We start from the raw sequence: 15,368 nt of genomic DNA on the forward strand, positions 1-15,368 counted from the left end.
TAGCGGCGTTTGTGGTGAAAGCTATGCGCTAAGCGCTTAACATTGTTTGCGTGGCGAAAAAAAGTCAAAACTGAATATCTAAGACTCTGTGTAAACGCTAGGTAGCGCTAATCTATCCAAGAATGATGACTTGGAAATCTTATACTCTGCGTCAAGCCAAAATCCCAAAAAACCATATCCTATTCAGCGAATCATCATCCCATATCTAGACCGTATATTGCAGTACATTCCTCCTCCTCCCTCCCTCCCTGAATAATGCTGCTTAACGCAGACAGGCCACACATGACAATGTTTTGGGTAACTCATAACCAGTTTAGACGGCACCTTTTTCAACAAGATTCCGGTTGAGTTGAGGCAATTTATAATATGCCAACTGCATGAAACAGTGGCCAACGTATTGGAAGACATTCAGTGGCGGGATCCAGACATTACTCAAGAAAACGCCAGGAGATGAACCATCACGTGATAATGAATCCTTTGCGTGTTTTGAAACACGCCATCCTAGACCTCCCTAGAACATTCTGATACATTCTCGTAACGGTTCGTAGAATTGCAGAATTGCTTGATCATAGATCAATCAAATTATTGTAGAATTATCTCGTTTTTTAACGAAATATTGCAAGAACTTTTTAATAAAATAGTAATGGTATACCTGTGGTACGGTCACGATATGTTCTTGTGATATCAAAGGCCATGAGTATGAACTGACAGAAATTAATGTGGTGATCTCTCTAAAGGTGTCACGTCATGTATTTACTTTGTTATGTCTGTATTTTCAATACGTTTTGGCAGATTCTTCAGTAGTGTAACATTATACGACGTACAGGCTTATGTACCTTTTTATTCAAAATGATATTTGATACATCCTGGCTGACCTAGCTAGCGACATCAAGTTAAGTCTACATAAAAACCTTACCGCATACCGGTCGTCATTTCTAACCAGACTGCAGATTTGGACACATCTTTCGCTTGTTGAAATCAGCCATGGCTTTTCAAAGGATATATTATTTTGCTGTGTTAGGTAAGCCCTTTATTGATTCCTTGGCTCGGCTATTGGAAATACTTAAAGCTAAATACACCAGTTATAGTTGTATCAGATCAAGTGGCTTGTTGGTCACCCGATGTCTTGCCAAATCAGGACTCATGTGCATTGCACAATTTCTCCGCATCTTTGCTTCTTGGCTTAGGCATATATGATCAAATAATGATATTATTATTAATCATATTTCTCTTTGTAGCTATTCTTTGTGCTGGTTCAAGGTCTTTTAAGGTAAGTAAGCCACACAGAAAAAACCTAGAATTAAAAAACTTGACTGAAAAAACTATGTTTGCTGTCTTCAGATCAGTAAATCAGGATGTGACAAGACCAAAGGATGTATATCATTTCCACCATCATGTCATTCATCTGATGACTGTGACTACCTCGTCACTTTTACACCTGGTGACGAAACGGTAGCCTTCGAGATGAGCGCCAGAGATGACTATATTGGATTTGGACTCAACAAAGAACAAGCTATGGTGAGCATATGATCTCAGTTTACTTAAAATAGATTTTAGGTGCAATAGACTGATAGATGCTAAATTTTAGACCACGTGTCATTCGCTTGAGTATCATATCTTTATTTAACGTTCATTACTTTTCTTTCTTAAGTCTGGCACGGATGCAATCGTGTGTTCCAAGACATCTTCTGGTGGAGTCTTAGTGGGTCATTACTTATTGCCGAATCACAGGACTCCAAAAATCTCCAAACCGGTATGTACTGGTTTATCTTGCTTATGTCCATTCTTCAGTCTTTAACAATATCCGTAGTCCATCTCAAAATTCCCGTCTGCACATATTCTGCTCATATTGTACCAGCTTTCTATTCTCTAGACCCCGTCAGGCTTGACGAACATGAGTGGTGAATATAAAAATGGAATAATCGAGTGTAGGTATGTTGTATTCAAAAGAACACTACATGTACCCTCCTTGAGCCCCAGCTTTGCGGCCCATCTATCCATCCTTTTTTTTTTTTTTTTTTTTTTTTGCGCCCCATTTATGTGTCCCATCCTTGAGCCCCAGCTTTGCGACCCATCTATCCATCCTGTTTTGATCTCCATTTCTGTGCCCCATCCTTGAGCCCCAACTTTGCGACCCATCTATCCATCATTTTTTTGCGCCCCATTTATGTGTCCCATTTCAGCGCCCCGTTTATATGCTCCATTTATGAGCCCCATTGTTGCACATCGTTAATGTTTGAACTCCATTTTGACGTTATTATATCTAGATAGTATGTCCTATTCCCCACAACAGTAGTATAGAGCACTACATTTACCTGAAACGTAAACCCCTCAAAATAGTGCTCAATACATCGATAGAAGTAGAGCAGAATATTTGTTTGAGAAGAAAAAGTCAAGACAACATTTTTCCCGACAAGCCTGTTTCGTGAATTGCTTCACTCTTCAGGGGATTTAATGATAAGAATATTCGTTACTATCATTTATATAGAAAAAGTATACATAATTAATTAGTGGATGTAGTTTAGCTGTTGCGTAGTAATGCTTTGTTTCTGTGGCGGCATGAAGATACAAGTTCGTTTCGTTTATTTAATGATGAGAGTTCCGGTCGATAGATTATTAGAAATTTTGCTTTAAGGCAAAGGTTACATCTTATATATATACCGTTTTAATATAGCCGAGAACCGGAACCAAGTGTAGTAAAAGAGCTCTTGTCAGTAAACTGTTACCAGCCAACACTTTAAATCAGGAAACTCACTCGATTACATAAACATAAAGGAAATATTGGTAGACACTCTGATAACATTCGTTTAAGAAAGACAAAAGAATCTTATCGGAATACAATGAGGCCATTTGTGCCAACCCGGGTAACGGTATGGGAATTTTTTTTTTTTTTTTTTTTTTTTTTTTTTTTTTTTTTTCCCACATAAAAGTTTCCTTATTGTTGAGAATTTAAATCAAATAAAAACTGGATAAAAAAATGTGTATAAGATGGGATTCGAACCCACCAAAAGAAATTCGAAAAATACGATTCCACTTTGTCATACCCCCGAGACATCCGCAGAGCTGAGGCGGCGTATGGACTTCGGACCTGACGGCGATTAAATCCTTCTGCCCTTGGGTGTACGAATTACGCAAGAAAATGTTCTAGCCGAAGCATCAGGGGAGAGACCAGCCGGCCCCCAGACCATATCGGCTAATCCCTTGCATCTCTGCCACGCACGGAATCGGTAAAAGCATAAAGCTAAAAAGTCTAGTCTATTCGGTGCATTGTTTTCACGTCCATTGTTATGCTGATTCCCCTGGAACCGTGGTCCAGTGGAAAAATCTTGGGCTTCCATGACACTGAGTCAAGTCCGGTTGAGCGAAGTTAGTACCTGGATGGGTGACCTGAAACTTATAAGAACTGCTGTAATCATGAGCAGTTTCTAGTGCTTTTACAGGGGCGTATGTATGGGAATCCTAGGTTGCTCGTAACCCCCACTGCCCAACTTTGAAAACTAGTTGGTTAGTATAGCAAAAGGTGTATCTTCTATGTATTGTGACAACCCCCCCCCCCCCCCCCCCCACACACACACACAGACCTTGAAGCTTGGAATTAAAGTGCCTATCACCATTCTGACAATATTCTCAGTATTGATTCCCCCCCATCCCCCTCTTAAAATCATAGATACACTTCTGCTTTTACCATTCGATCCCAACAAGACATCACGACACACAGATCGGATCCCCTGTCTTTAGGCAGTCAAAGCGTTCAAAAGCTCTTCAAACATTACTAATGAAATCTTGACAGGTTCCACCGCTCTATCAAAGCTATTCCACCCTTGAAGTATGACCTGAATAAGGCTTATTATTTAATCTACGCCAGGGGACCAACATCAGGTAACAGATAAATGAAGTACAAACACTCGTTATCAGAGTTATTTTGGGAGAGATTACCTAATAACATAACTTACCGGCGAGTGGACTGTAGGGACCAGACTTAGACACGCGTAACTCAGTTTTCATTTAATTCGTAACGACTCTCATTACATCTCGTCATCGAAGACTTTGTACAGTTTATGACCTTTGTATGGTTTATACGCTATTGTACGGTTCTACAACGAGAAAGTTATATTCTTAACATAAGACTTACAAATCTGAACGTAAGAAAACCGGAATTTACCTCAAGTTTGGCCTACAATAATGACTTTAGATCCTCTAACGTCCTTGCTACGTTCTTGTTACGTTCTTGTTACGTTCTTGCGCATGGCGAACTATGTTACCGCTGACCATATCTTACACCGCCCCCCAAAAGGGCATTGACCCTTTTTACCTTACCAAAAAAAAACGGTACTTATGATACTTATATAACAGTAACTTAACTATCTTAATTTTTTCTTTTTCCTAGTACGTGTATTCACGCTTGTTATTTCATGGGGTATCATCAGAATCCTCCTGTTGTTCCAATAGGCTCAGCTTCCTGATATCTCTTTCGTAGCTTCCTTTGGCGGTACGCACCAAAACTCTTCGTACTACTCCTAGGTTATCAGGATATGTCTCCATAATGCGTCCTAGGGGCCATTGTCCTCGTTGAAGGCTGTCGTCTTTGATCATTACCAGATCACCTTTCAACACGTTCTTCTGTTTCTTGAGCCATTTCTGCCTTTCCTGCAGCGTTGGAAGGTATTCGGCTACCCAGCGCTTCCAAAACGAATCTGCTAAACTTTGGGCCAGCTTCCATCTTTCCCTTGCCGCGATGTTATCGTCGTTCGGGCATGGCGTAGCATATGAGTTCGGTCTGAGAAGCAAAAGGCTGTTTGGCGTCAATACCTCCATGTCCTTAGGGTCATTTGAGACGGCTGTTAGCGGGCGATCGTTTATGATCTTCTCGACTTCACACAGTGTCGTCGACAGCGTTTCGTCATCAAGTAGTTGATTTCCGACTGTGGCTCTAAGAATTCTTCTGGTTGAACGGATCATCCGTTCCCAAACGCCTCCAGTATGACTAGCGGATGGTGCGTTGAAATACCATTGGATTTCTTTCTCTCTCAATCTTTCGCGTATCTTATCTTGGTTCCATTGTTTCAGGGCTTCTTTGATCTCCGACTCGGCTCCTCGGAAGTTGCTCCCGTTGTCACTGTACAGTTCAATAGGTGCGCCTCGTCTGCTAACAAATCTGCATACTGCTTGGATGAATGAGTCCGACGTCAGATCGGAGGAAACTTCTATGTGCACAGCGCGTACACTCAAACAGGTAAAGATACATCCATACCGCTTAGCAGTCCCGCGTCTGTATTTGACGTGTAATGGACCGAAGTAATCTACACCGGTTGATGTAAATGGCGGTCTACCAGGGGTCACTCGAGCTTTCGGCAACGGTGCCATTATCTGTGTTGGAGTTTGCTGACTTTGACGACGGCACGGTACACATGAGTTCAAAACTCGCCGGACAGTAGATGGTCCCTTTATTATCCAAAACTTCTTCCGTATCGCCGCCAACGTTTGGTTACGACCAGTATGGCCATTATGCTTGTGGTAATGTCTGATAATCATACTCGTTACATGATGACTGGAGGGTAATATAGCTTGGTGCTTGTGGGTTTCGTCTAGTGGAGCGTTTGTCAAACGACCACCTACTCGTAAGACTCCATTCTCTGTAATCGGGCTCAGGTTTTGAAGACGATCATGTACGATCTTTGCTCCATGTTTAGTACGCATCTTGGTTGGTGCTGATGGAAAGGCCTCTTTCTGCACTAGCTTGATCACCTCAACTTCTGCTTCCGACATTTCATTCACCTTTAATGGTTCTGAAGATACTGCAGGATGTTTTGTCTTGTTGAAGTGCCACATCAGATATCGCTTGTAGCGTAGGAGCCATGCAACCATTTTACATAGTCGGTACCAACTTGACCAACGATGCAAAAGCTCATCTAAGGAAGTGGTAACATTCTTGACATCAACATTCGCTTTGACTTGAGCGTACATTTGTGCTTTGCTTCCCTTTACTTCAGCATCCTCGTCTCCTATCTCTTGCTCGTTGTCTGGTGATGACGGCCAGTAATCTTCTTCCCTTTGTAAAAACTCTGGACCATTGAACCATTTGCACATCTCCTTTTCGTCGTTGACTTTAATGCCTCTTGAAGAGAGATCAGCAGGGTTACTTTCCGTCGGTACATGACGCCATTGTTCTGGAGAAGATGCATCGTGGATTATTTGTAGCCTGTTAGCTACAAATGTATGAAAACGCTTGGATACATTTCGAATATATCCGATAACGATAACAGAGTCTGTCCAAAATACAACACGGTGTATTGGCATTTGTAGCTCTTGGCGTATCTGCTTGTTTACCTTTACTGCCAGGGTCGCCGCTGACAATTCTAGTCTTGGTATAGTTATTGTTTTTAAGGGAGCCACTCTTGATTTTCCCATGATCAGGGTACAATGAACATTGTCTTCGATGTCGACCAAGCGGATATACGACGCTGTGCCATAACCTTCTGCAGAAGCGTCGGCAAAGTGATGTAGTTCTGCACGTCGTATCTCTTTCAAGGTTGGTGACTTGTAACAGCGTGGAATTTGTACTTCCATCAGTTTCTCGACCGTTTTCTTGATTTCTGCCCACTTCTTAAGACATCCTTCTGATAGGCTTGCATCCCAGTCGTGATTGAGGCGACACAGCTGTTGTAACATCATCTTCGCGGGGAGAACAAATGGTGCCGCTAAACCTAGCGGGTCGTAAATAGATGCGACGAATGACAAGATACCTCTTCTTGTGCTGCTCGTTTCCTTTCCTTGACGGAATCCTAGCATGTCTCTTTCAACGTCCCATTGAACGCCTAAAGCTCTTTCGACAGGCAACTTTTCCATATCGAGACTGACTGACCTTGCTCTTTCCATAGACGGTACTGCTGATAGAACTTCTCTTTCATTGGAAACCCACTTGGTGAGCCTAAAACCTCGTTTTGCTAGTAAAGAGGTAAGTTCTTTGACAAGTGAAATTGCTTCATTTACATTTGCAACCGATTTGAGGCAGTCATCCACGTAAAAGCTGTTGTTGATTGTTTCGATCGTCTGGACACTGTATTCTTCTCTACTATCTTCCGCTGCCTTGTGGAGTGCGTAAGAGCAGACGCTTGGTGACGACGTCGCCCCAAACAAGTGAACGTTCATGTTATACTCCTCAGGCTCGCCTTGAAGATCTCCATTTGGCCACCATAAGAAACGCAACGCGTTCCGGTCACTTGGTTGTACATAAACTTGATGAAACATCTGCTCGACGTCTGATAAGAATGCCACACGTTCCTTTCGGAAACGTAGTAACACTCCAACCAACGAGTTCGTATTATCCGGACCTTGCAGCAGCTGCTCGTTTAACGATGTTCCGTTGTAAGATGCCGCACAATCATAGACAACTCTGACCTTTTCGGGCTTTTGTTGGTGCATCACGGGATGGTGAGGTAGGTACCACCGGGGACTTGTTCGGTTACTTTGTTCCTTGTGATCGCTTGCTTGCACTTTCTCTGCGTGACCTCGCGATATATACTGTTCCATGGTTTCCGTATATTTCGTTAACAGCTTGTGGTCTTTTAAAAGACGTTTCTTTAGTAACATGAGTCGTGTTTCTGCCATTGACTTGTTGTCTGATAACTGTGGTCGCTCGTACTTCCACGGCAATCCTATTTGGTAGTGTCCATTAACGAATTCTACCGTTTTGTCCATTATCTTCTTGGCACGTTGGTCTTCTACTGAGAGGCACTCTCGAACTTCCGCAGTGCATTCAGAGAACTCGGAATTATACATGCGCACAAAGTCGTCGTGTATGTTCGTTAAGACTGGTTCCGATTCATTACATCCTATCGATTGATCAACATGGATGTAGTTCATACTTGCTCTTTGCCTGCTTCCCTTTCTCAATGGTCCAGTCACCGTCCATCCTAATAACGTTCGCAGTGCAAAGGGCTCTCCCTTCTTTCCACTTCTAACTTCCAAAGGACATAACGCTTCGGGCACGTCACTACCGATTAGCAATGTTATCTTCTTGTCTATTAACTCTGGCAAGTCAATGTCCTTCATGTGATTCATCTCACTGACATCCTGTTTGACAACAACGTTCTCTTCAGTGATAGGCAGTCGGTTGGTCGTCCAGACGTTCATTATTCGTACACCCTTTTCAGTTGACACTCCAGTGACGTCTAAACTTAGCTGTCTTCCGTTGTTTTCTTGATCACCCGTCATAGTAGACAGAATGAACCGCACCGGCTCTCCTTTTATTCCAAGATCATCAGCAAGACTTTGCAGGCACATTGACGTATCGGATCCGTCGTCCAAGAAAGCATACGTTTCTACCTCTCGATCGCCGTTGGGAGCCTTTACTTTAACAGGGATAACCTTCAAACTCACCAGACGTGAGTCAGTCCTTAATGCGTTATTGTGGGCTACATTCGCAGTCCTAGAGTGAACCGTGCTTGGTGACTTGGTTGTTGCAGAACTGTTGTCCGTCTCACTCTTTGTTTCTTCACGTGGTACTATTTTATCACTAGAAAGGCTTGGTTGACTACGTGGTCGTTGTTCATTCACCAGAGCTGTGTGAAGTAAAGGGTGATGGTTACCTTTACATCCTCCTTCGTTGCATGCTCTCGTTTTTCTGCAGTTCTTCGCCACGTGACCCCCTTTAAGACACTTCCGACAGAGTTCCCGTTCCGACGTCACGTCCATACGTTGCTTTCCCGTCTTTTCACGAAAACTTTCACACTGATCGAGATAATGTTCCTTGCCGCATAGAGGACAGTGGGGTCGCCAGGTTTTGATTTGTGAGGCCTTTTCTTCGGAGTGATTCTTGTTTGACGTCGTAGCGAGCGTAGTCACCTTAGCAGCTGGACCACCATAGGCTCTAGTTTTTATCTTCACGTCTCTGTCAGCTCTGTTATCTTGAATCAATTGACCAAAGTAAGTGTTTGCTACGGTAGCTCGTTGCTCGATGAACTTCGCTAGATGTAAAAACGTGGGAGTTAGTCCTTGATCATAAATTTGACTGGCCCTTTCAGCCCACTTTGCCTTCAACGTAATTGGTAGACGATTTACGACCTTTCCTAGAGTGTCCAAAGAATTCAAGCTCGATTCAAGTCCGAGCTCACTCGATCCCAGTAGACAGGTCTCCATATCGCGAGAGAGCTGTGATAACCTTTCACTTTCCGTTATTTTGATGCATGATCCTTTAACGACTTTGTCTAGAAATGCTTTCGATACAACATGAGTTCGACCAAAGTTCTTCTTTAAGATATCCTTTGCTTTACAGTAACCTTCACTTGGTGGCATCATCACACAATGTTCAATCGATTCTCTAGCTTTGCCCTTGCAGAATTGAATTAAGTAGCTTAGTCGATCACTGTCATGTGTCTCTCTTCCTTCGATGTTTATCTCAAAGTTTTTGATGAACAATGGGAACATCAGTGGATCTCCATCGAATGACATGTATCCTCTCTTGGGCATGCTCAATGTCCTGACAACTTCATCCATTGTCTCTTGTTGTTTTCGTAAAACGTTAAAAACTGTAGAAGTGTTCGTGGTGTGTGCCGACCGAATGTCGCCGTCTGTTCGATCTTGAAGAAAATCATAATCAGTTTCATTGCTGAACACTTGGCCTTTGTGACTCTCATCTGATCTAAAGGATTGATCGCCGTCTTCGCTATACACGTGCGACTCATTAACTTCTCGCTCTACATCTTCTAACTTAACTTTGGGGTTTACATCAACGTGTTTAGCTTCAGGCTTCACTTCCACGTGCTTTACCTCAGGTTTCACATCTACGCGCTTAATTTCAGGGTTTACGTCAACGTACTTAGCTTCAGACTTTACATTCGCGTGTTGAACTTTAGGCTTTACATCCACGTGCTTACCTTCGGGGTTCACATCCACGTGCTTAACTTCGGGGTTTACATCCTCGTGCTTAACTTCGGGGCTTACATCCCCGAACTTAACTTCGGTCTTTACGTCTACGTGCTTAACTACGGGTTTCACATCCACGTACTTAACTTCGGGGTTTACATTCACGTGCTCAACCTCGCGCTTTACATCCGCGTACTTAACTTTGGGGCTTACATCCACGTGCTTAACTTCGGGCTTTACGTCCATATGCTCAACTTCGAGCCTTACATCTACGTGTTTTACGTCAGGGCTCACATCCGTATGTTGAACTTTAGATGACTGAGAACATTCTTCGAGATAATCGAGTATTTTGACTATTTTCTCACCGTCACTTTGTATTGGTAGGTCGAGAAATTCGTTTTGCGATCCATCACTATCTATTTCGTCCACCACCCGCATGTCTATCTCAGCCTCTTCGATTTCTGTTCGAAGTCGGTGTTCTTCTAGTTTCTTCTCTAGCTCCTTCCTCTCATCCAGCCGCTGCAATCGTAGACGTGCCTTCTCCAACTTAGCCTTTGTAGATGCGCGACTGCGTGTTGAAGATCGACTGGACTTTGACGACATTCTACTGTAAGACTTGCGGCTCCATCTGTCGCCTTCTTCGGTTAAATTGACGGAAGCGAAGTGTTTAAACATGTGAGGTGATGGCACTACCGTCGTCGTTGTTAAATCTCTTGTCGCGGCTGGCACGGTAGCTTTCGAAGCTTGGTCATTAACAGTCGTCAGCCATTGTCCACACTTCAGTAAACACGCACCTCTCCGTTGAATCTCGTTGGTGTGTTCTTTGGTGAAGGTCTCTCTTTCGTGCAAATCCATTAGCTGCATCATTTTGTCATAAATCCTTGTCAGTTCTTTGAAGGTAGATTCCATTGTGTTCCTCTTTTCTTCAACTAAGTGTTTGTCTGATAGTTTAATTGCTCGGTCGATTTCGTTATAAATTCTTGTCAAGTGTCCTTTGTAACTACTATAGGATCTTTTGAAGCTTGTCAGTTTCTCTGAAAGTACTCCTTCCACGTCGTCATACGGTATGTTCGTAGTCCTCAGTCTTGGTGGTAGCATAAGTGTCTTTGATAATCCATAAATATCATGAACATTAATTGGAATCCCTGTGTTCAACGGCCCATGAAGATTGTTCCATGAATTTCCTGTTGATTCGTAGAAACTGTGTGATGGGATTCCTGTGGTACACCAATGAACATCGGTTGGCGGTATTCCTGTGGTCGGCGGGTGAAATTCGCTAGATGGAGTTCCTGTGGTCTCTGAACTAACATAAACATTAAGCGGTCGACCTTCGGCTCTTGACAAACCATTAACAGGAACATTACATGTTGAAATTGCCATAGCAGGGAATTCATAACTTCCTGAAATTCCAGTTGTAGTCGGCGAACCATAAACATTGACATTAATTTTTGATATGCTAGCGTTAACATTTCCACATACTTCGCTTATCGGGTTTTCAGACTCATCTTCGTTTGTTTCAGTTGACATGTCAACTCAGTAATTTCCATTCGTCGTAACGTAACAATTTTCAGCTCTTTATCACTAGTTTTCCATTTGCCTTTTACCTTAACTTTGGACGACTTGAGAACTTGATGTAGGGACCAGACTTAGACACGCGTAACTCAGTTTTCATTTAATTCGTAACGACTCTCATTACATCTCGTCATCGAAGACTTTGTACAGTTTATGACCTTTGTATGGTTTATACGCTATTGTACGGTTCTACAACGAGAAAGTTATATTCTTAACATAAGACTTACAAATCTGAACGTAAGAAAACCGGAATTTACCTCAAGTTTGGCCTACAATAATGACTTTAGATCCTCTAACGTCCTTGCTACGTTCTTGTTACGTTCTTGTTACGTTCTTGCGCATGGCGAACTATGTTACCGCTGACCATATCTTACATGGACCATATCCACTTGGGCGCAATGTTTCCCCATTTCACACCACGTTTCATTCTCTAGAGAATAAGATTCTTTGTTTGAGTTGTATCTATAATGATGTGTCTTCTCATGCGCAACCGTTAAACAAAATAGATACTCTAGGGAATGATACATGGTCTGAATAATGAAAACATTACCCCCAAGATGATGATTTAGTCCATCACTTTCGATCCGCCACGGACGTTGATTGTAGTGAGAAAATGGATAACCTGGAGCCGCAGACCTCGTTTCTTTTGAGTTGAAATTTGTCTATTTTCCATGCGATGGGCAAGTCAACCTTGCACTTGCTTCTGTACATTACAGTAGAATAAAGACTTGTATCCGTCATTTCATTTCAGACACTGGAGAACTAAAGTATCATGATTGGTTCAGATTTTCTCCTGATCGACACAATCTGACCTCTGAAGGACCCGTGGACGAAGCATCATCACTGCTTGTTCCTCTGCATGGTAATGTACAACACAGATAAGAAGATATAATCTTATCGTAAATCGTGCATTATGAGATATCTGGTTTTTATAGTAATAATAATAATCAAAGGAAAAAAGTGGGGTTTTCGTAGCGGAGATAGCTAAACGCACCTTTGCGTCATCAATGGCATTGCATGAGCGATCGCATATTTGGTATAGCATCTAAGATACTCACCTATTAATAGTACTCGCATTGCCGCACGCGCGCGCTATGTATTTGGTAGCTTTTCGTTCACTTGTTTTACACCATTGGTTCAATATATCTTTGCAGCTGGTCTGATGTTCTTGGCGTGGGTAGGGTTCGCCTCAATCGGGATGTTTACAGCTCGTAACACGAGGAAGGTTTTGGAAGGCGAGTTGTGCTGTGGAATGAAAGACTGGTTCCAGGTAAAAAAATAAAAAATAAAAAAATAAATACGCTCGTTGTATCAGTATCCATGGTAACTCCTGATATTGTTTTATTTTAGGTTCATCGTACTTTAATGATTTTTGCCACTCTTATTACCATCTCTGGTTTTGTTGTCATCTTTATTTACAAAGGAGGATTGTCCATCGAGGTAAAAGGACTTTGTTTTTCTCCTGTCCTGTCCTGTCCTGTCCTGTCCTGTCCTGTCCTGTCCTGTCCTGTCCCGTCCCGTCCCCATCCCATTAATCATTATATATTTTAGACCGCAGGTTGCCATGGTATCATTGGGATTATTGTCGTTTCCCTGGCAACCCTACAACCAATAATAGCATTTTTCAGACCCAGTAAAGAAAGCAAAAGGTAAAGTAGCACACTGAAAGTAATGGTATACGATATCTTTTCTTTGCGCGTGCGAAATATTTTTATGAATTAACTATTATGGGGGTGAACAGACAACTGAACGGTTTTTTACCACAATTGACAAGATTCCTGAAGACCGAATTTGTTCTTGGGGGAGAAAACTTGGGAACCACAAAAAAAGCTTAAAGCACAAAAGAAAGCCAAAAAGCAACCCCATATGTGGCACATATGATTGCGGGTCTAAGAACCGATCGAACCCACAGCGATGAGAGGCGCCCATTAGCAGTGCGCAAACAACTTGAATGCTATTTTTGCTTTTTGCAGGCGGTATATTTTCAAGTGGTTACATCGATGTATTGCTATCGTGGTTTTCATCCTTGCAAGTAAGTGGAAAATATCAGTCTTAATTTATCTGTTTCAGAGTCCACCCCACCAATATCTTTTTCTCACTAATAATCGATAGATCTTTGATTTTGGAACAAAGGTTTGTAAATAAATATTTCACAACAATTTCCATTTTCCCGTTAGAAATTTGAACGACAATAATCCTGTCATGAAAACAAAGTAAGAAAAATCTTTATGGAATCCATACTACTGAAGTCACACTCAAAAGTCCTATCGCGTTTCATTTCCATATGATCAAAGCAAAAACTTAATAGCAAACGTTATATATGATACTAGGCAATGTGTCTTGCTTTCTGAATCACTGAAGTACACTGTTTGTGTGTGTTGACACTAGTGACCAACTGTTATCTTGGCTTACATCTCGTCGACCTGCCAATGACCACCCACCAAGGTTCCTACCTCCTTCTTGGCTTTGTAACTTCATACATGACAGTCTCTTTGCTGTGTGAGGTATATTCCATATTGGGAAACACAAAAGAAAAAGATACGAGCCTTCTTTCTGCCGAGGTGAACAGCATCACTGGAAGCGTGGAAAACAGCACTGAAAAAGATACCAAGGTTTGTTCATCGATAAACTGTCCTTAGAAACAGATCACGTGATCAACTGCTAATTTGTCCAACTGTAATCTAAAAATAGATATAGAACATTTGAGAGACAGCTTTTTATAAATGAAATGTCGATGATAAAGAAAATCGGAAAGTTTCAGCGAGATTTATGAGTTTGCCCTTTTGTCAAAATTGCGCGTCATGCTTGACCACGATCGTGACCTAAGCTTAACCGTGTTTAAGCAAGTGTTTATAACTGTTATTTTGTTTGTAGGGAAAGGATAGTGTACTCGTACTGGCCTACTCACTTGTTGTTCTACTTGCTGTGGGTGTGTCCACAGCTTTTGTCATCATCCTTTTTCTGTCCGTCAGGAAGTGGGAACGAAGTTGATCCACAACGCATACTTTAGATTGAAATAACTTGATGAAAATGGTAGATGATAGAGCGACACGAACAGACTGTGAAAGATATAATGACTCATTTCCGAAGTTCAAAGGGAGATTTGTAACTACCAAGCGGGGCATAGGATTATGTGACTCAATCAACCCCACAATACTTTTCCCTAAAAGGTCGACCGTTACCGGTCCTCCCGTTTCAATTTCAGAAAGGCGTATCGAGGTGTTACACCATCACGTGCCGGTGTTCCTGCCATCTAACATGGCTGCCGTCACGTGATGGTGCAAAACCTCTATTCTTATTGGACAATCAGTCATTTCACACGCTGTGATTGGATAACTGGATATAATTATTTCCGCTCCCTGTTCCCTGGGATACCATTTAAAGCAGTTTTCGGATGACTGTGAAAAGCTTAGTGCCGTATGCGTGCATTGCCGCAAAATCGATCCTTTCTAGAATTTTGATTAGCTGATTTTTTCTCGATACTATGATTTGTCTGGCAGTGTCGTGACCGTGCCGTGAACGTGCCGTGACCGTGCCTTGACCGTTATACGATAATTGCCGGCTCTTAATAGTTCCTGCTCTTCGGCAGGGAATTTCAGTTAAATACTAACGGGAATATTGATTAAATAAATAGAAATATTGACTTCTGTCGTTATTTGTTTGGTGTCTTAATTATATAACGCTACGCAAATACGTAGGCTTAATCGACACCTTTTTGGCTTAGTATAACCTACCTAATGCTATCCTATCGTATAGGAGATTAGGAACGAGTACCTCCTTTAGTGTGCGGATGAGCATCGCAATCAGGGGAGGTGGGTGAACTGCGGTCCGGATCCACCTCGTCTTCCCACAACCCCTTCTCCCTCGTCTAAGACCAAGAGACTGCTTCTGTATTTATACAAAACTACCTTATTTGGTAATGCAACGCATCC

The 15,368-nt window shown here is 42.2% G+C and overlaps 2 protein-coding genes across 2 annotated transcripts; one reads left to right on the forward strand and one right to left on the reverse strand.

Annotated features, from left to right (window-relative positions):
- Positions 1–786: 786 nt before the first annotated feature.
- On the forward strand, positions 787–15,077 carry LOC116288008 (ferric reductase 1). The gene is made up of 13 exons (XM_089030263.1): positions 787–1,021; positions 1,239–1,270; positions 1,342–1,518; positions 1,652–1,753; positions 1,874–1,932; positions 3,791–3,879; positions 12,188–12,298; positions 12,591–12,706; positions 12,787–12,876; positions 12,988–13,085; positions 13,410–13,468; positions 13,825–14,048; positions 14,311–15,077. The coding sequence occupies exons 1-13, from the start codon at positions 985–987 to the stop codon at positions 14,425–14,427; spliced, it is 1,311 nt and encodes a 436-aa protein (XP_088886389.1). The 5' UTR covers positions 787–984; the 3' UTR covers positions 14,428–15,077.
- Positions 3,991–11,805, reverse strand: LOC148911079 (uncharacterized). The gene is made up of 3 exons (XM_089030596.1): positions 11,694–11,805; positions 4,163–11,625; positions 3,991–4,094 (listed from the first exon to the last, which is right to left on the reverse strand). Exon 2 carries the CDS (start codon positions 11,389–11,391, stop codon positions 4,411–4,413), a length of 6,981 nt encoding a protein of 2,326 aa, XP_088886722.1. The 5' UTR covers positions 11,392–11,625; positions 11,694–11,805; the 3' UTR covers positions 3,991–4,094; positions 4,163–4,410.
- Positions 15,078–15,368: the final 291 nt, after the last annotated feature.

Source organism: Actinia tenebrosa, unplaced genomic scaffold (genome assembly GCF_029948245.1).
Source record: "Actinia tenebrosa isolate PJP-AT-01 unplaced genomic scaffold, QUT_ActTen_1.0 PGA_scaffold15__27_contigs__length_11533743, whole genome shotgun sequence".
In the NCBI taxonomy this organism is placed as follows: Eukaryota; Metazoa; Cnidaria; class Anthozoa; order Actiniaria; family Actiniidae; genus Actinia; species Actinia tenebrosa.

Coding starts and splice junctions, on each gene's coding strand:
- LOC116288008 (XM_089030263.1), top strand. CDS start 985: ATGGCTTTTCAAAGGATATATTATTTTGCTGTGTTAG. Junction 1,933..3,790: donor AATGGAATAATCGAGTGTAG/GTATGTTGTATT, acceptor AAATCTTGACAG/GTTCCACCGCTCTATCAAAG. Junction 13,086..13,409: donor CCCAGTAAAGAAAGCAAAAG/GTAAAGTAGCAC, acceptor TGCTTTTTGCAG/GCGGTATATTTTCAAGTGGT.
- LOC148911079 (XM_089030596.1), bottom strand. CDS start 11,391: ATGTCAACTGAAACAAACGAAGATGAGTCTGAAAACCCGATAAGCGAA.